Source organism: Rousettus aegyptiacus, unplaced genomic scaffold, assembly GCF_014176215.1.
Source record: "Rousettus aegyptiacus isolate mRouAeg1 unplaced genomic scaffold, mRouAeg1.p scaffold_m13_p_17, whole genome shotgun sequence".
Taxonomy (NCBI): Eukaryota; Metazoa; Chordata; class Mammalia; order Chiroptera; family Pteropodidae; genus Rousettus; species Rousettus aegyptiacus.
The window spans coordinates 33,422,189-33,442,286 of NW_023416292.1; the positions used below are offsets into that span (position 1 = coordinate 33,422,189).

The window sequence follows — 20,098 nt, forward strand, 5'->3', positions numbered from 1 at the left end:
ACTTCATTTTAACTTTAAGAATTTGGGATGGCAGTTGCTTTTTTCAAAGGGCTGAAATAATTCGGACCTCAGCTGCTACTTATTTTCTCTAACAATAGACTGTTTAAAGATGTATCACTTCTGGTGAAGCTATTCATTTCACCTACACTGCATATAGCTTAAGCCTCAGAAGATAACTTTATCACCTCTGGGCCGTATGCTCAGACTAAATACAGCACTTGTGCCTGGTTCTGAATGGTATCTTATATCAAAATGCTTTCTTAATTATAGCTCTTGCTTCTCAAGCTGCTCTTTCAACGTGTCAGAAGCTGCCTGAAGAGACTAAAATTGGATTCCTGCAGAAAAAATATATTTTAGGAAAACATGTGCACCAAAGCACCTAAGCATGTGGTCACATTAAAAACAGAAGGCAGTATGTTACAGCACATGTAAGAACAGGCTGTAAAATTTAATAATTCACAACATTCGCTTTGAAATATGGTAATCATTTAAAGCAACACACCACAATGGCAAAATCATTCCATTTGTTCCATAAATATTTATTGAGCATCGATCTGCTAGGCACGATGCTGGGGGCTGAGGATATAATGATTAGCAAAAGAGGCACATAAAGTCTACAGGCTTAGATGGCTTCTAAAGAGGAAAAGCAAAGAGAAAATAAGGTCATTCTCTGATTTTTCCATGACAGGCGGCCATCCTCCCTCCAACCCCTGCCCCAGTTACGAGGGTGGTGAGGCTGACAACTTTCTGTATAAGTTGACTGTGGTATTTATGGAAACTGCATCCCCGTGCAAGTAGTGGGTAGGTCCTCAGGTGAATCTGTTGAACACACAATGCCAAACTACTGTAGTTTTATAAAATCTGATTGCTATTTATAATAATGCTGCTCCTGGAAAATGCTTTCTGACTTCTAAAAGGGGTCACCAAGGACAAAGTTCTTCCTGGTTCAGTCTTCCTGGTTTCACTAGGCAGTGAAACTCTTCCGGTTCTAAGCAGATGACTCCTCTGGTGAGGAGAGCCAGGGGTCTCATAGGAGAGCCAGGGGAAGGGACTGGGAAGAACTACGGGCACGAGGAGTGAGGCTTAGGAGCGAGCTCAGACCTTCCCTAATCCTTTTTTTTTTCCCTTTTCTCTTCATTGATCAGATAAAAATGGAATGGTGTCCTGGGTTTAAGCAGCTTAGGACTACCGGTAATAGTGGAATGGGGTTATGAGAAATAGTGCTCAGAGATGTACACGGAAAGGCAGAGAAATCACCAGTAGTGTGTGTGTACGTGACAGACTAAAGTCAGGCATTGTTGAGGGCTTCTAGAGACATCCATTCAGATGGTCAGCAACCACTGATATGGGGTTCCTTTGATATGGTTTACGTGATATTCACCGACGGGATATAATTAGAGGGGAAAGAAGAAATGCATCCTACACGATTGGAATATGTGCAATGTCATGCCAAGTGTTACACATAAATATGAGTTATTAATCACTTATTCTAACTGAAGACAAAGAAGGTTTGTTCCAGACAGATGGAATGACTTGACCAAGGTCACACATTTAGCGGCATGGCAGGCAAAGACTCAGGCAATGAACTTTAACATTTACGTGATTAGTCATGTGTCACAGCCATAAACATGTGAAGCCATGTCAAACGAGACTGAAACAAGCAGAGAAAGGAAGAAAAGACAGACTCCATCCCCCACATATCACAAGGGAACTGCCTCACGCACTCTATAGAAATGAAAGCACTGGAAATTACTTATCATACATTACAAAGCTACAAGGGAAAACAAAAAGGCAATAGTTTTCAGTGAAAAATTACCCTGAGGCACATTTAATTAGAAATGTCAGTCTTTTTCAGTCGGCCTTAAATAACATAACTTAATGTCGTTCTAAGTTTAACGGCATATAGAAATAACAGGTTCGGCTTTTATTTTTATCACAATTATAATTTCAGAGTAATCCAAGAAAAGACTACTCAAATATGACTACCCCCCAAATGAACACACTTCTATTTCAGGGCAGGAAGGAAAAAAAAAAAAAAAAAGAGAAGCGAAAGAAAAGATATATCCTTTTGTATGAACTCTATTAGGTTGGCTGCTTAGGAAAAATCACCTACTCTCTAAGCTCCTAGAATGGCAAAGAGAAAATTAATTACCTCTGCTTCCATTAAAAAAAAAAAAAAAAAAACTTCAACAAAGGAGCTTCCTATGAACGCACATGAATAATACAATATTTACTAATAAAGAACTTGGATAATTTTGAAAATATGTAGTAAAGCACTTCATAAACCTCTCACTGATGAACTTTATATATACCCTCTAATTAAAATTTTAAACTACAAAAATCTTCTTAGATACTTAGGCTCAGTTGCATCTTGCAGGGACTATACTTTCTTCAGCACGTTCGAGGCTCACCTTCGCTGGCCGTTTCTCCTCTCCTTTTTGGGGTACCATCTTCCTACTACTCACACAGACATCCTTAACGTCTTCTCTTCCCCTCTGCAGATCTCAGACGGGGAAGCAGCCCTACCAAGGTGTTTCACAGATTCCTGACACTTGAAAGGAGTTATGCCCTCTTGCATTTTTTTTTAAAATTAGACTTTATCTTCTAGAGCAATTCACAGCAAAATTGAGTGAAAAGTACAGTTTCCACACTGCCCCCCGCCCACCCCTTATATTTTAATAGATATCAAATACTGAAACAGAAGAAAGAATTCTTAATCAGGGGTCTAGGGAATCCATGGATGAGTCTTCACAGGGTCCTTGATCTCAGATAGTATATACTGAATTTTGGCATATGGGTATATACACATTTTTTAGGAAGCAGGTCTCGTCAAGTTATTAAGAGGTTGGCGTTCAAATAAAACTAAGGCCACGAAGAATGAAGTTCAATGTCCAGACATTAGGTAGAAAGATGAAAGGAACTACTTTTGGGGTAGAAGGCTTCACCAGTGTCCCTAAAATCATACCGCATACATGGCTGCCACTGCAAGTATTGATATGTATACTTAGGCCTCTAACTTGTACAGGGGCTATAAGAAATACCCTAGTTAAAGAAATTACAACCAATGAAACAACTTTGAAAACATATGATGACCTCTCTCTGCTTTCTTTTAACGTACCTTTAAAGCTTCTATAACAAGGTCCCTTGCTTCAAGCTCTCCCTCAAGAATACTGAAGAGTGTTAGGAGTTCAGGCTTGCTGAGTTTTTCCAGATTCATCCTGAAAGCCTAAAACAGAGACAACAATCAGACAACCTCCAGAAGACAGAGTTAATTTGATATTATCAAAGAAAAAAATACATTCAGAGAAGAGCAACAATTACAGTATAAAATGCTTGAAGAAAGGAAATTAAATAGAAAAATACGTTTTCTTGACAATCACAGACTGAATAGTAAGAGAAGATAAAATTCACTTTATTGATTTCGTCACTACTCACAAAGATTAATTTTTTATCATTTTTGCTCCATGCATATTTACAAACATCCTAGAAGGTCTCAGAATGAATTAGTGACTAATTCTGTTCACTAGAAATTCAAGTAAAATTGTGTTATGTATAATCAATACTATTTCGCTGAAAAATTGTGACAATGAAAAATTCCAGTTTTAGAAAACCAGATTCCAAAACTGTATATAAAACATTCTGGCATCCCTCTGAAATTGGTTGAAATGAAATTTGAGCAAAGATAATGTTCGGTGGGAGTATGGGAGAAATTTTTCTTTTAAATTGTCTACTTTCACAGAGAATATCACAATACTTATATTTCATATAGTAAAATAAGACTTAGATGCAACCATGTGCATCTAAGTCTTATTTTACTATATGAAATATTTTACTATATTGTTTGAACATCTTAACTGGCCATGCTACTACAAACTGGATTTATTTCATTAAACAAGTTCGCATTTCTACATGGCCTGGCATCTTTTGAAATAAGTTAAATGGCAAATTGCATGGCACAAGTTCAGGCCTTTTCACAAGATTAATTTTTCACAAACCACACATAGATAGAAGTTAGATGGCTCTACAATCTTTAAAAAGTCTTCTGACCATTGTGTGTGGTCAAATATATTTTATAACTTCCAAAGTAGAGCAAATAATAATTTCCTTCTCCCACTTTTTACTTCCAAATTGACACTCTCATACAGTTTTCTTTAAAGTGAATCACAACATGACTAGTTCACACACCCTCCAGGAATTCCCAGCTCTTATGAGTACATTAAACTTTAGGCGGCACACAAAAGAGTCATTGATTCCTTCCAGGGCTACTGCCTTTAGATGAAGGAGAACGTGGAGGAAATGTGGACTTCGCCGTGTGGCGAGGCTATACAAATCTTTTGCCACGTGGTAACATATGTTCAGTGTAACTTGAGCTCTAACTGCAAACTTTCTAAATAGTGAGTTTATGCGACTAGTTAAGAGTCTCACTTTGGTATTAGAGAACTATCTCACAACAGTTATTTTAAAAATAAAAACTAAAAGAGCAAAACAACTACAAACCTAATACAGCTAAACTTAATATAAGATGGAATGCTGGAAAGAGCACGTGGCTTTGCAGTCAGGTAGATGCTAGGCCTGCATCTTCCTACTTACGTGACTTGGGCAAGTTTTCTGATTGTCAGTTCTATTATCTGTGTAGGGGGATGATGACATCCCTCTCATAGGGTTACTGTGGAGACTGAGTTCATACATGTAGAACACCTTGCCAACTTCCTGATACAAGATGAACAATGGTTTAATTATTAATAACTACTATCCTCTCTCATTTTCCAAAGAAATTCTTAGAATGGTATTACCAAATTCGGGGGAAGCCAAACCAAAGACCTCAGAAATATCTTCACCTGCCCTTTTGTAAAAGAAGGGCAATAGCCTCCTGGAGTGGAAAATGGTGAGGAATTGAAACTACCAGCTGAGTCACACTGGTTTGTTAGAGGACCCCCACACTCAGTTTTTGATGGTTTCGTATTTGTTTCTCTCTCTCTCAGAGAGATTATATAGCAGGGGAAAAATCCTAGCATTTTATGCCCTTCCACTCCCCTTCCACGATGTTAATCGGGATAATGGACACCCGCTAAAGGTACTCCGTAAGTATCAACTTCACTGAGTAAATCAGCTGGATGTATAAGCACCAAGACGGGCAGGCAGGAACAGCACAAAACATGACAGTGTTCAGACATATTACTTTTTTTCTTCAATATCTTTACAGTCCTTAAATATTCTTATTTAGAGATCCAAAGCTGTGGCTTAAAGAAGCAGAGTGGTATGAATAAAACGCAAGAGACTCAGGGTGAGAATTGCAGAATTTTAGTCTCAGCCCTGCCGCTGAACAGCAGCTGGCTATGTGGCCCTGAGGAAAAATATGACCCAGCTGCCCTGGCGCTGTTTCCTCACAGGTAAAAGAAGACAGACTAGATAGATAATCTCTGGAGTCCTTCTTGGTCCCGTTCTAAGCTTCAATGGGTAAAAATCAAGAACTGTTTGTTAGAGAATCCAATTAAATAAGAATAAGAGACAAATATATAAAGAACTATAATAGATTGTGCCTATATCAAAGTTTTTCATCTGTTCAATAAATACATATCCTCATAAATTAATAAAATTGAAACAATCTTCAGAGTCACTTTAATTATAAAGCAGTCCAGCCTAGGCAAGAAAAAGTCTATTCTTTGTCAATGGCATAAAGAATAATATTCTCATCATTTCTACATTTGTAAATCACTCCTGCGCATAATTTTAATATGTGGAACATTTTGCTAATGTGTCCCAACTCATTTAGCTTAGTGTCTACATGAAATGAATACAATACAAATATGACAGGAGGGAAAAAAAAAGGGCCACAACTGTTTAATAATGAAAAAAACCAACAGATTTGTTTTTGCATATGCCAATAATCTTTCTTTATAAATATTAAAATTTAGATCTTCGTTATTCTGTACATTTGAATCTCATCTCAATACGAAGATATTGCAATGAATTTTTGCGTGAAGTATGAATGAAAGGCAGTAACACTGCATTATGCTTTGGGATGGCAGCGATGTAGCTGGGGACCAGGTAGGGGTGAGAATGAGGGTGACACTGACCTGATTACTGGCAGTCGCACTTTAGTCCTCGAGTACAAACTCTGAGAGTTTTCTTCAGTTAGAATTTGGGAAAATCGACAAATATATTTAAAATGCCGTCGGCATGGTGAAAAAGTGTCCAATGCTGCAAAATAATAAGAAATGTATTGCTTATGTGACCGTACTAGAAACAATTCCTAAATCCCATGAACGCCAACGGCAGCTGAGGAGGCTTTGACAGCTGTAGGTTGATTTGAACCAGGAAGAAGAAAATAGCCACTTCTTCAAGTTGAGGCTGAGGAATACAGGAAAAATACCAGGAATCTGACCTCCCTTTTGCAATTATAATTAGGGGAGGTGAGGGCTTTCACAATCTTTTTTACTTCAAGACATTCATTGCTATGGACTAACTTATGAACGTTTCTGAAAGAGACTGATTTTCTCTCCCTGAATTGACAAAAGGCTGTTTGTTTGAATCAACGTGACTTATGCACAACAGACTCTGAGAGAAAAATAAGCACAACCGAAATTTTCAAACTGCCAAATTCGTTTGAGGAAGATTCTCAGCCTCTCACCTCCTGCCAATCGACAGAGAAGTGAATCAACCTATCACCATCTTGACTTTGTAACGCTGATTACGGATCTCCAGCTTCTACTTTTTCTCATTTATTTTCAAATATTAAATGTTGGATCACATGCGAAATTTTTGTTTATGTTGCCCTACAAGTGTATTAGACCCGGCAAAGTTAAAAAAAGAAAAAAAAAAAAAGGAAATAGATTTAAAATCTTAGTTGATAAAACATAAGTTTTGTATTATATTTTAGGCACCAGGAATGAAAGCCTGTTTGTTTGAGTTGCTGAAACCTGACAGTCAAATCGGGACAGTGTCAGAGGAGGAATAATGCAGCAATAATGGCTTGTGTCATTCAACCAAGAATCAGTCATTAACCTAATTACAAATTTCTCCATTTAGGAGAAGTGTGAGTTTGTTGCAAAGTCAGTAATGAGTATAGAGCCATCATATAGGCAAACCACTAAATAAGCCCCTCCAGCAATCTCTGCCCAATATATAAATTATGTGGCCCAAGATTTTCAGAAAATGGCTATTTCTAACTCCATATTCATTATCAAAAATGAGGCTGTCAGATTTTTGGCATGCCACACTGCAGTCTACACACTCATTCTCGACTCATTTTCTAAATGAGTTCCTCACCGTCACCATCCATTAAGTAACTTTGAAAGACAAGATCGTTTCAACCAGATGCTCAGCTTTTTCCTTCTGTTAGAATCTGAGACCCAACTTTCCCTTTCCTTAGAATTTTGACACAGAAATGTCTGCCTAAGGAACGCTAAAGTCTATAAATCTGAAATAAAGACCACTTTATTTCAAATAAAGTGATGAGTGGCCTGGATATATTATCATATACAATGATACAGCTAGCTATAGCTGTATCGAGTGTCATAGTTTTCTCGATTAAAAAAATATAAATATATAATAAAAAACCCAAAGTCATATATATTTTAATACCCTGGAGAATTAGCCTATTTATGGGCTAAGTATGAAACTTACTTTTAAGTTATCGATAAGTGATTTCAAACATGAGCTTGCCCAGCATACCACTTGGCCTGTTCACATGCTACTTTCCCACCAGGTCAGGGCCCACAGCCAGGAGAGCACGAGTCTCTTCCATACGAACTTCCATGTGCCAAGAGACACCAGAGTTACAGAGTCTCCCACATGCCAGTGCTGGTTGTGCCACGGAACAATGCCGTGGCTTGGGCTCTGTTCACTTTCTTCTGACCTTCCCATCCTTTTCTGGAAAATACACACTCGACTTATTCTGGTTCTGGCTGTGCCTTTTCCTTCTTGGGGAGGTCCCAGCTTGTGCTCTGGAGCTCTCTGAATTAATTCTACGGGACAGCAGGCTTTGCTGCCTTTTACTACACAGAGATTGGGTGGCAGAAAAAGAAACAGCCCAGACAGCGTCTATAGAGATGTAAGCAATAGGGCAGGGCAGGGTGGAGTACAAGTTAGATGTTTGTCTATCAAGTATCTGGGTGTGTGTATGTCTTTATTTGGAACCGAAGGTTTTATTTCTAAGTGGTGGGTGTTATGGGACGTGAAAAGAGGGAAAATAACATTTTTAGATAAATCCTAGATATTTCCTGACATAGAAACAACTCGAAAAAGTCTACATGATCTGCTTTCTAAAAAAATCAACTTGGCTAGTACAAAAAAAACAAATCAGCTATTTTACCCAGTAGACCGCTCTTGCAAAACTGGAGAAAAAATTATTTCTTTATTATATACTCAGATATCTAATTTAAGAAATTTATACTTGGGCTACAACTGACTGAGATTCAGGCCATTTTTAATATATTAAGATATGAGCAAAGCTATAAAGCAAATTCGCTCCAATTACGTAAAGACTCTTCCACACACATATGAGCAAAACCAAAATGTGGGAGGCCAGTTAATTCTCAGAAGTCAAAGAGCCAACACTCACACACAAAACGAGTGTTTCTGACAGCTTTCCTCCAGATAATTTACTTCCTTAAAAAGCCAATGTATATAAAATAAAATAAATGTGTCACATTTAACAAATACTAAGTCTAAATATGGACAAAAATACACTGGTATTTTAAAAAATGGATCCAAAGCAACCCCTCCTCTGGGAGTGGAAGGTGTTGACACATCGTTACCTTGACTTTCCCAAAAGATTTCCGTCTCCCCACCCCCTGGTACTTCCGGTTTTTCGGAAGGGTTATTTATGTATTTGGGGGTAGGAGGGTGACAACATTCCAAATTCTACCTCTCATTCAACTTTTGGAATTTTGGGATGAGGCTAGGGAAGAAACACATGTTAGAGCACTATGGGAAAATAACTTTCTGATCAAGAAAGCAGATCTTTTGTACGTTTACTAAAGGCAGTTGTTTTTGCTATTATTATTTATGAAGCTTCTAAAAAAACCGTATAAATTGAATTTCATTTTACTGACTTGTGTAATGCTAAGCAATATAAGCTTTACTACAAATGTCAATCAACAGTCTTTCAGTTGAAGGTAAAAGATATTACTGGACTATTTGGATCCTCATGTGTCTATATGTTATATACAGCATGTGTTATGGGCTGAATTGTGTCAACTCCCCCCCATCCCAACAATTACTATGTTGAAGTCCTAATCACCAGTACCTCGGAATGTGATTGCATTCGGAGACAGGTTCTTTAAAGAGGTAGTCAGGTTAAAGTAAGATCATTAGGGTGAGCCCTAATCTAATGACTAGTGTCCATGTAAGAGGAGGAGATTTGGACACAAACAGTGGACAGGGAAAGACCCTGTGAGGACATAGGGAGAAGACGGCCACCCACACGCCACACAGAGAGGCCTCAGAAGAAACTGACCCTCCTGACAGATTGATTTTGGACTTACAGCCTCCAGGATCGTGAGGAAATTAATTTCCATTGCGTAAGCCACCCGGTCCAAGGTGCTTAGGGCTGCCCTAGCAAACTAACACAGCACGCTAACCCCTGACAACGTTTAAAGACTGGAGCAGCCAGAGCTAAGCCTTCCGCCTGCTGTGTGAGCACCACACCGCATGCCTCAGAGTGCCCTGCTCTGTCTTGTCAGTCTGCTTTTTCCAGCCACGCTATAGATAGTGTTATACAAAACTGAATGGTTTTGAAACGGTTTTAGAGGTTATAAACTGCAGGATCCTGCAACATAATATGAATAGAGCACTTACAACGAAATTCCACCAGTGCTAAGGCATCGAGATGCTTGTTCACCTCGTAGTGTCAATGCAGACTTTGCAGCAGGCCAAGAAACCAGTTCTGTAATAAAGCTGGTACTCTTTAAAGTCAACATTTAAAATATGCTCAGTACTCTATTCAAATACACTGTACTGTATTCAAAGCAGATTCTAAGATATCAGGTTTTCTGCATTTATGCTTAGTGTAGAAATTAATGATATAATTGAATTTATCACCGTTAATCACTACCACCTCAGAGTTTTGTAGCATAGTTTCCTAAGAATTCAAGCAATACTGATAATGAAAAAGATCTGTGTTTATCGAGCTAAGTATTAATGTGTTCCAGGCAGTGTTCGTAAGTACTTGATATGTATTAGTTCAATCCTTACAGCCATCTTAAGTGACAGATGCTATAACCTTAACCAATGATTTCATCATCATGATCATGATCATGATCATCATCATCATCCCCACTTTACACATGGGAAAACTGGTGCTCAGAGGCTAAATAACTTGCTCAGAGTCTCACATCTGGTTTATGGCTGAAATGGGATCTGAACCTAGATAACTGGATTCCAGAGGCTTCCTTACTAACTCCGCTACTTGGTAACCACTGTTCACATCCGATCACCTCATTTTAACAGCCTTAGGAACTGTGTGGTGGAAAAACCTCAGTAAAATGTAATTTACAAAGCTGGAGGGGCCCTCAGAAATAATCTAATTCAGCACTCTCATTTTACAGGTGAAAATTGAGGCCAGAGGTAAGTGAATTACTGATATTTACAGTTAAATAGTAGGACGAGGTCTAACACTCATGACTTTGTGAGATCCAGTCTAATCCACTTTCTGGGACACTATGATGGATGTCGGGTTTTGACTTTGTTTAGCTTTTTAAGACTCACGCATCTCTGGTGTATTTCTAAGTGTATGAGTGAAGGTCTGTCTCTTCCTTCACTAGGTGTTGTACATCTGTTTTTTTCATTGTCTCTGTGTTGCCAACGGGATTTATATATATAAGAAAAGGAGGAAGTGGCCTGATGCCTGTAAAGAAACATTCAAACATCTCTCCCTCAAAATGAGGACATTTAGTACAACGCTATTAAAAACAGGTCTGTCTACCTGGATATCTGTTTACACCCTTTCAAGTATTCTCATCTGAGACAAGACCAAACCAGAAGAACTACATTAGGTAAGCTACTGGAATGTATGTTAATGAAAATGAATAATAGTTTTTTGGTGATGACGTTTTTTCATTAAAATAATAAAAAAAAAATCTCTTTCAACATCAGAAAATAACCAGAAGTATGAACCGTTTCAAGTATACTTGTCAGTTGGCTTTATTTAGTTTCAATGAAATTTTAACATTTCACTGAAATAAGTATATCTGTCTATGTCTATGCTTTTCTGAAATAATGCCACCATGATTTGTAAAAATACCACAAGGGAACAATAACATGTAGACCAATTTTATTTCCAGCGAAATGATTCATGGGCCATAATTCTAGAGGGAGCCTGTAGAATAAAAGCCCTTCAGATATTCATGCAGGATGAAGTGTCTGACCCCATCAGGATTCCAACCTGGGAAGAAACAGCCTATGGTCTGGAGGGCGAACCATAAAACACTCTAAGTATCTGTGTTTTAGCTATGCCCATTTCCTGACTCTCCCCGAACTGCAAAAAAAATTCCACAAAATCCTCTAACAGAAGTATGATAACTGATGATGTCGCTTTGCCTTTTAAATTTGTCTTCTAAACCAGATCGCTGATGATTTTTTTTTTTTTAAAAAGTTTAACAATTTGGTATCAGTTGGAAATTACCAACAGTCCTTAGCAATTGTCTTTGCTGCAAGGTTCTGTGGGGACAATAATTCTCCTGGGAGGCAGTGTGTTGTAGTGGAAAGTGTGGACTTTGGAGTTCGACAGACCTAGGTTTGCATCCAGGCTCGGCCACTTCATGGTTCCTTGATCCACCTCACCTTTGAGTTTTATGCTCTTCATCTATAAAGCGGGGATAACACTACATAGTCTAACTGGATGCTGAATGGCTTAAATGAGTTAGTGACTGGTCAGTTTGCTCGTTTCTCATCCCTGGAGAGCATATATTTGGTTTCATCTGCAAGGATAATGAAGTTTTCCTTTTTTCCAATGAGTCCTCATTTTCTATCATCCATGCGTCTAACTTAGAAATCAAAACAAGTTTACGCTTTCTGACTCGACAAGAAGTCAAGAAGGGAATGGCATGCCCAGGTCCCGGGAGGGCGGGCTTAGGGACACACACAACGCTTGCTCAGGCCATCGGTATAAAGAAAAAGACACCCTCCCGCCTAGACTAGCTTTCCGTGACTTTAGCGTGTGGGTGGGAAGCATGCCTTTGCTGCCGCTGAATTTTTACAGCTTTTAATCAAGTCACAATTTTTAACCTGTAATTACTGAGAAATGAGTTTTCTAAAAATATTACAGCTATCTTCGATATCACGCTACATGCATAATAGGTACGTGTCCACATTCGTAACCCAGGAGCAGTTATCACTTCTGTTGTTCATCTGTTTACATATCTGTCTTCTGCCTCACATGACTGCTAATCTAGACGAACACTCTGTTGTATTCAACTGGTTAAACATAGCACCTAGCAGTCTCTCGGTCAAAGGGGTGCTCAAAAAATGCTGATTGGAAAGAAATGTACAGCATGGTACCTTGAATTACAGCCAACGACAGTGGACTTTATCTTCTAGGAAATGAGACGCCTCTAGACATTTTTAACACAGGGACTATCATAACGAAAGCACAGTGTTAGGGAGGTTAAGGCTTGAGGCACACACAGCTGATGTGACTGAAGAGAAACTGGAAGCAGAGCGAGCAGCAGGGAGAAGACTTTCGTAGTATAGGGATGAGGCAAAAATGTGTGGACCAGAATGGTGGCCGTAAGAATGGAAAAGGAATAACTGATGCAAGAGACTTTAAAAAAAGAATTTACAGTAACTCGGAACTGCTTCCATTTAAGGAGGCAAGAGGGGAAATACTCCCAAATCAGCTGAGGTTTCCAGACTGGGTGACTAAAAAGATGATGCCATTGAGAAAAACAGGGATGTTAGAAAAGGAACTGATTTTCGGGGGAAATGATGACTGTGATGTGAGACACGCTGAATGGGAAGTCGTCAGGGCCCCAAGAGGAACGTGGTAAGTCAGCCGCTGCGGTGAAGGCTAAAGGTTTAGGAGTGGAGAAGTCGTTAGGGGGGAGAGCCTTTTCAGAAGACTTTTGTGCCTTCAAAGAAGGAACAAAAAGCAAAAGGAAGAAGCCGATACATATAGAAGCAGACCAGATCATTTCTGTGTCCTCGATTATGACACCCGTTAAGAACCAGGTTAGTTCTGCCCTCGCTCCTCTAACACCTGCTGCAACAGAAAGGCCTCCTGAGCAGAAACGGAGGAACAGGGGACCCTCCCACCGAAAAGACAGGGTCTTTTCAGTAACAATAGTGACAATTAAGAATTATTACATTCTTTGTGGCTCCAGAAGGTCACATTTAGATCGGCAGCAGCAGCGCTGGCTCCATACCTGAATCCCGAGAGTCTGGAGACACTTGGCAGGGAGAAGCCAACTTCCTGCATTCTTTACATCGGTGCTGGCTTGCAGTCTTGTTTTCCTCTCCCCACCTCCCCTCTTCACTCCCCTACCCCCTAGGGACCCATTTTGGTTGTTCCTATGAAAGGCGTCTCACCTTGGGGGGTGGGGGAGGGGGCGGCAGAGTTGTCTTCAATTAAAATCCCTTTCAATCAAAATTGCCAGTGAAAAGACCTGAAATCTCACAGAAGGTACCATATCACAGTATCCACGAAACCGTTTATTTACATGCCACTCAGGATAGAGGTACTTAAGACAGCAGAGTTTGGAGTGGTACAATGGACAATAAATTCAGAGAGAAGATGTCAGATGGTTGAATACCCTGCCTTTCTTTTTCCTGGGCCAAAAAAATTCAAGGAAGATAATTTGCAGGACAAAATTATGACACACACACACACACACTATAAGACACACACTCTCCTAAAAACCCTTGTACCAGAGTTTTGGGATCATGACATATATAAGCTTCATTTTCCTCTACTTAGGAATCTTAGCTGTATATTGAAAAAGTTTAAACAAAATCAACCAATAACTAAAATCAGACACTAATTCCTCACCTCTGCTAAAATGCTAAAGAAGTAAAAGAATACTTAATATTAAATTCTTTAGCACACATGCAAAGTGCTAATACTGATGACAATAATACTGATCATTATTGAGTGCTTCCTACACATTAGGTACCTTGCTTTGTGATATGTACATATTTAAATGTAATCTTAGAAAAAAACTTCAAAGTTAATTCTATGTCACAGCAGAGGAAACTGGGAAACGGTGAAGACAGAAAACTCTGTTCTCGTCCTCGCTCACACAGTGAAAGACTACAGAGTTGGGATTTGAACCTAACTTTGCTACTGTAAATTACCACACTCAATAGACTCTCGATATATGTCATTTTCTCAATGAAATGCTTTGAACTGAAACTTGGAAGACTTGATTTTAAGTTAATAGAAAACATTCAGGAAATAAAAAAAAATGGTCATTAGAAATAGGCTGACAAGCCATTCCTGGGGTCAACCACCTCAGACTGGACAAGTTTCCTCTAGAAAGTTTCTCATCTCATGCCACCAAACACCAATTCAGTGGCAACTTCTAGAAACACCATTCTGCTCCACTCAGAAAAGCCAAGCATTCCAGTCCTGTTCTGCAAGTTCATGGTAGCATTGCAAACCAGATGCCAAACCCACTGAGTGCATCACGCGGGCCATCGTCAGTCTGGTGACTCCATGTGGGGACCCACTACCATTTGTGCCCCTGTTCACATATTTAGTCCTGGTTTAGAAATCAACAAAAAATCCATTTGAAAAATCCCAGAGTAGTACAGTAATGTGTTAAAACCAAACACGCAGAAAACTTTCTTGAACAAAAATCAGCAACCAGTTCCTAGTGAGCTCTCCTAAATGGACTTCATTCTTCTACGGTCAGATTCATAGGAAAATAAAATCCGAAAATGACTAGCACTGATTACATCAATAATTCTGGTTCAAATTTCATTATAGCAAAATTATATATCTAACCAGCAGATATTTTCTTATAAGAAGTTCACTATTTTAGAGTTATACAAGATACTGTAGTTTTATGAGACGTCAGATAGGGAAAATAAAAGTTAAATCAAGACAAAGAGTGGATTGACTATTCATCCTAACAAGCTATGCCATATCTTATCGGTACATTATCTTTTTAGGCTAAGGTGACAGCTTCAAACTAAGTTCAACACTCATTAAGTCAAACTATATGCCAGGCACTGTGAAAGATACAAAGATGAAAAAAAAAAAAAACCACACTATCTGTTCTTGAAGAATTTACAGTTTAATGCGCTATTAGACACACACATAGAAATCCTCCAAACACAATGCTTTTCTTTATCTAATATGACCAGTTATTGAAAAAGTTAGAGGAAAGATTTCCAAGACCCCAATGTGTATCGAACAGGTACTTAACTTAATGTGCCAAATAATCAAAGCGCAGGATTCGCTTTTTCCTATCTGCTCATTAAGGCCCTGACAATCACCACTACTTTGGTTTCCTTGGTCTCTTACCTTTGTTTATTTTCTGTTCTCCGCTCATGTAATTAGATATATCTTTGGGGGATTTCCTGGTCTGCTTTTAATTTTCTCTGCTGTTACTGCTGGGGGCCCGTGACTTGCCCCCCCCCCCCCCCCCATTGCAGTACGCTTTGCGTTTGCTGCAGAGACCCTCCACACAGCTTTTTCCTTGTGCTTTTTTACTGGAGATCTGGAAACAATCACCGAACAGATCTGTGAGGACTGAGACTGGCTCTGAAAACTTCGAACCTAACTATTCAAAAATAAATACCTTCAGGAAGCCTACCTGCAGAAAGTTTAATCAGGAAGGTGAAGGACAGCCACAATAATCACCCTCTGTGATTCCAATTCCTTGCATCTCATTGCTATTAGCTTTATCTATAGGTAACAGTAGTTACGATGGACTACAGATAGAAATCAAAAGAAACAAGCTAAAACGTATGGCAAATTTTAACACATGGAAGTGCTAGCAATAGATGCTTACTGGGGATTCAATGGCAATAACATTAGGACAAACTCATCAATATTTTGCACCTGCTGAAATGAAGGTCAACTTGACAAAGCCTTTATGAGCACACTAGAGAGACACTTTCTGGTAGTCACAATGTGTGTGAATAGCTGGTGTTACCTTTGTTATCCTTATGTCTGAGATGTAAAAATTTTGGTAGCTGATACTGTTCTTGTAAAACCAATCGATAACATCATATACGTATCAGTTTCTCCGGGAAGGAAAAACTCACCATAAGAAAGGGCTAGAAAGTAACCAAAGGCCACGGGACCAGATTAATCATAAACTGAAACAACTGAATCCGAATTTTCTTCAAACACTTCCTGCCTTTTGTTTCGACAAGACTACAACTTCAAGGTTAACTGCAGTCTCCCTGAGCAACAGACCAGCCCACCTTAGACTGGGGGAGATAAATACTCATTTCTAATCTAATGCTCTTTATTTACTCATCAATACTGTGTCGTTTGACACATGTTATTCACTGAGTCAAACAATACACACTGAACACCTACTCGCACAAGGCCATCTCTGCAGATATCCAACACCTCACTGTGAAAGAAAAAAGATGGTTTTTGCTCAAGTTCTCATGGAAGAAACAGAGTGGAAAGCAAACATGCAACACAACTCAAACCCGAAAGACCCTTCGAAGTTGGGTTCTCCTTCAAGGAACAGAGTAGAGAAGGTACAAAGGGCGGGGTGTGAGGGTGGGGAGTTACTATTTCTCCTTCCCCGGGAGTCTAAAAACGTCCCGCCGCAGGTGAGCTATCGACCCCCACAGGAGAACAGAGGATCTGAGGGGCTTCAGGAGGAAGGTTGAGGATCAGACCATGGGGGATGGGAAGAACCGAAGTCGGGGAAGGCCGCTTCGTCTGTGGACCAGGCAGCCTACATCGGGTCTTTGATTTTTGCTTCGCTCCATCCCTCTTTTTCGGAAAACACTGATTTTATTTTACGGATGAAACCAGCTCCGGTGCCACCTTAGCGAGCAGGGGCAGGTGTTGGGAGGGATGTCTGGCCTCCCCGGGCGACAAAATGGGGGGGGGGGCCCACCCTAGAGGATGGGAACCTGTGCGTCCTCCCCCAAGGTTGAGGCGCTGGGCGAGGGGGTGTCTTTAAATGAGGGATGTCAGAAGGGGAGACTTTCCTGCGGAGCTGGGATTGACGGGGAACAATAAGTAGCTGCGAGGACCCTCGAAGGATGAGGAGCTCACGGGGAATACCGGGAGGTGGAAGAGACGGCCCCGCCCCCTCCGCGGATGGGCGCGAGTGGCAGTTGGGACGGTGGCAGGAGGACACTTGTGGTCCTATCTTTACTTTTCGCTCGAGAACACGGCCTCCCTGCCACGGCCAAGCCCCAGCCCCAGCAGATCCTACCTTTTTCCAGCGCTCCGGGCTCCGCTCCCTGCCGCCTCCGCCACCCGCTCCCATCCACTGCCCCCCGAGGTCCCGCCCCTCAACCGCCAGGCGGGGGAACTGGCATTCACCAGGACCAATAGCCACCTTACCTCTCCAGTCCCGCCACCAATCCGCGCCGGCCGGAGGCGGGGCTGCTCCAATGTCATTGAGGCTCCTCCCGGGGCCCCAAGATCCCTTTTGTTTGGGGAGAGCCAAGCTGGGATTGAGCTCGCGTCACTTCCGAGAGGAAGCGTTCCCCTCCGGTTTGAGCTTGGGGTTGGGCTCCTGCCCCTCCTGGCCCGGCTTCTGCAACTTTCCACCTCTGTGCAGTTTCCAGGCGGGACCCGGGCGAGCGCTTCGTGCTTTACCCTCCCGGTCCGGGAAGCTTAGGAATGGCGGGTACCCTGATCGATTGGGCTCATTAATGTTTGCAGTGGGCTTTGGTGTCTGCTTTAGAATTAGCTGTAGAAATCCCGGTAACGTGTCTTCTTTCCTGGTCTCTTTTTCTTGGACGAGCTTGAGCGTGTGGTGTTAAAAGCGAGGGTACGCACATGAAAACCTCTGAGACCTCCCTTCTCTTTCCACATTACATTTAGAAAAGCACACTAGATCTGAAGCCCCTGGGATGGGGACACCGGCTAGCATCCAAGAGAACACAAACCTAGTCAGACTTGCCTTCCAGGTAGAAGTCCAAAGAATAATCGCAATTTTCTGTGTCAGGGTTTTCCACGCTATCCTTGCCAGATGTGGGGACTTTTTTGTGTCCTTCCCTCATACTGTGGGTAATAGCGTTTGGAATGAAGCTGGTACAAAACAAAGCGTAGGGTATGCAAAGAATGTCTGTCCTTTCTTGGGAACACAGGGATGCAGATCTTGCTAGTGGCAACAAGAGAAGGGAGAGGATACATTCCTACCTGAGGTCAAGATTTCTGTATCCCTCTTCCAGTTCACGGACTGGTTAGGCTAAAAAAAAAAAAAAATCAATAACCCCAATATAATAAATTCTTATGATAAAATACTTATAAAACAAATATTTATAATGTGTAAATAATGTACTAATTTTAATGACGTACTGACTTTAATTATTAAGCAATACAGGTATCTAGTCCTCAAGGCAGACGCAGCTCTGCCTTCATTCAGTTTACAGTTTGGTGGAGGGTTGTATTCAGTCTGTTCAACTACAGGAAGTAAATCGGTTTTTACGTCATCACTGTGCCAGGTACTTTCATATGATATTTACTCTTCACTACTCTATGAAAAATCTTTCCTAACCTGGAAGATAGGCATCACTGTACCCGTTTTACAGATGAGATGATAGAGATTCAGAGAAATTTAGTCATAAGAGCTAATAAATGGGAAAGAAAAGAACTTCCAAAAAAGTTGGTGTGGCTCCAAACTTGTGCCATATTCTGCTCATCTCACACTGGCTCTCACACGGTGGACAGGTCCAGAGAATGGGCCTGGATGACTTTAAAATCAGCATTAGAGCCAGAAAAAAGCTTCGTGCCTCTCCTCATTGATTGATAGTAGGCTTGACAGAGTCATTTATATGAATGACAGCAAGACTGTAGTGAGGTGTTCAACAGCAGCCCAAGTGCCTTTTAGGTAATGAAGTAGAAAATACAGAACTTTGGAAAAACATATTCTCTGTGTTCAGATAACTGACATGTGAAAGGCAAGATGAAGGGCCAGGCACATAAGTGCTCAAAAGTGATTTGACTAGAAACAAAATGTCTGAAATGATTATAAACACACAGTTCAGGTGCTGAACTGGGCCTACGAATTCAAAAAATCCCATTTGCTTCTCCTCCCTTTTGCCTTGCCTAAGGGTGTGCAATGAGGAAGTGCCTCACTGCCTGACAATGAGGCTGACTTGGGAGAATGAGCTATTTTCTGCTGGCTTCTGAGTCACTCTAAGAGTAATCCTAGTGAATCAGCTCCTCCCTCCTCCCCTCCTTCCTTTTATAGCTGTTAACACAGCACCACCCATTCTACTCCAGGCTATAGTGCTCTATGGCCTACTCCCTTTACATCAACTGTCAGCTTTCCTGACTCCCCCCTGCCTATTGTGGGAGGACTAGCAAGAAGGATCCTGCCTACTGTGGGAGGACTAGCAAGAAGGAAATTACCTTTGCCCTGGAAGATTCAGAATCCCGAAGGGTTCAGATTGCTTTTGTCAACAAAGGGTCTGGGCCACCAACCCAATGCCACCAGGAGTCCCCAGTCTGGTGTATGTGGGTGAGGTGGAGTGGAGGAGAGACTTTATTCTGGTAAACTTTTTGCAAACTGGGGACAATATAGCCTCTGGGGAAAATAACAGCTCCGGGAGAAAAGCAGCCTAATAGAAGAAGGGAAATTGAAAGCTCAGCCCCTGATATAATTGGGAGGCTGCTGCCCTGATCCCTGATCGGTTCATTTTTATGCAAATAAAGCATCAAAATTTTCACAATTAGATTGGTCCAAATAGCACTGTCCTGATTGGTCAGAATCATACGTTCTGATTGGTTGTTATGGAGCCACTCTGATTGGTTGGTAAAGATGCAAATGAGGATATATCTCCACAGCTCTGATTGGACAGGGTAGTCTCGGCCCATTGGTTGAAATTATGAGTTCAGAAACTCCTTTATAAGGTTCCACTCAGGCTTCTGGAAGGCGGTGCAGGAGGCATGGCTTACTCAGTCTGTGGCGGTGTACTTGAGAGGCGTCTGCAAACAATGGTCGCT

General features: G+C 40.8%; 2 protein-coding genes across 5 annotated transcripts in view; one reads left to right on the forward strand and one right to left on the reverse strand.

The window, feature by feature from the left end:
• CTTNBP2NL (CTTNBP2 N-terminal like) overlaps positions 1 to 17,430 on the reverse strand; it is a 43,801-nt gene extending 26,371 nt beyond the window's left edge. Inside the window, exons 1-3 of one of the 2 annotated variants that reach the window (XM_016124311.2) lie at positions 17,355 to 17,430; positions 6,078 to 6,201; positions 3,119 to 3,226 (exon numbers count right to left, since the gene is read on the reverse strand). In XM_016124311.2, the coding sequence (XP_015979797.2) occupies positions 3,119 to 3,217 (99 nt within the window). In that variant the 5' untranslated portion in view covers positions 3,218 to 3,226; positions 6,078 to 6,201; positions 17,355 to 17,430. The remainder of the gene's footprint in view (positions 1 to 3,118; positions 3,227 to 6,077; positions 6,202 to 17,354) is intronic. The other variant, XM_036235251.1, reaches the window with a different exon arrangement.
• Positions 1 to 20,098, forward strand: part of ST7L (suppression of tumorigenicity 7 like) — a 207,135-nt gene that overhangs the window by 131,364 nt on the left and 55,673 nt on the right. The gene's annotated exons all lie outside the window — the stretch shown is intronic.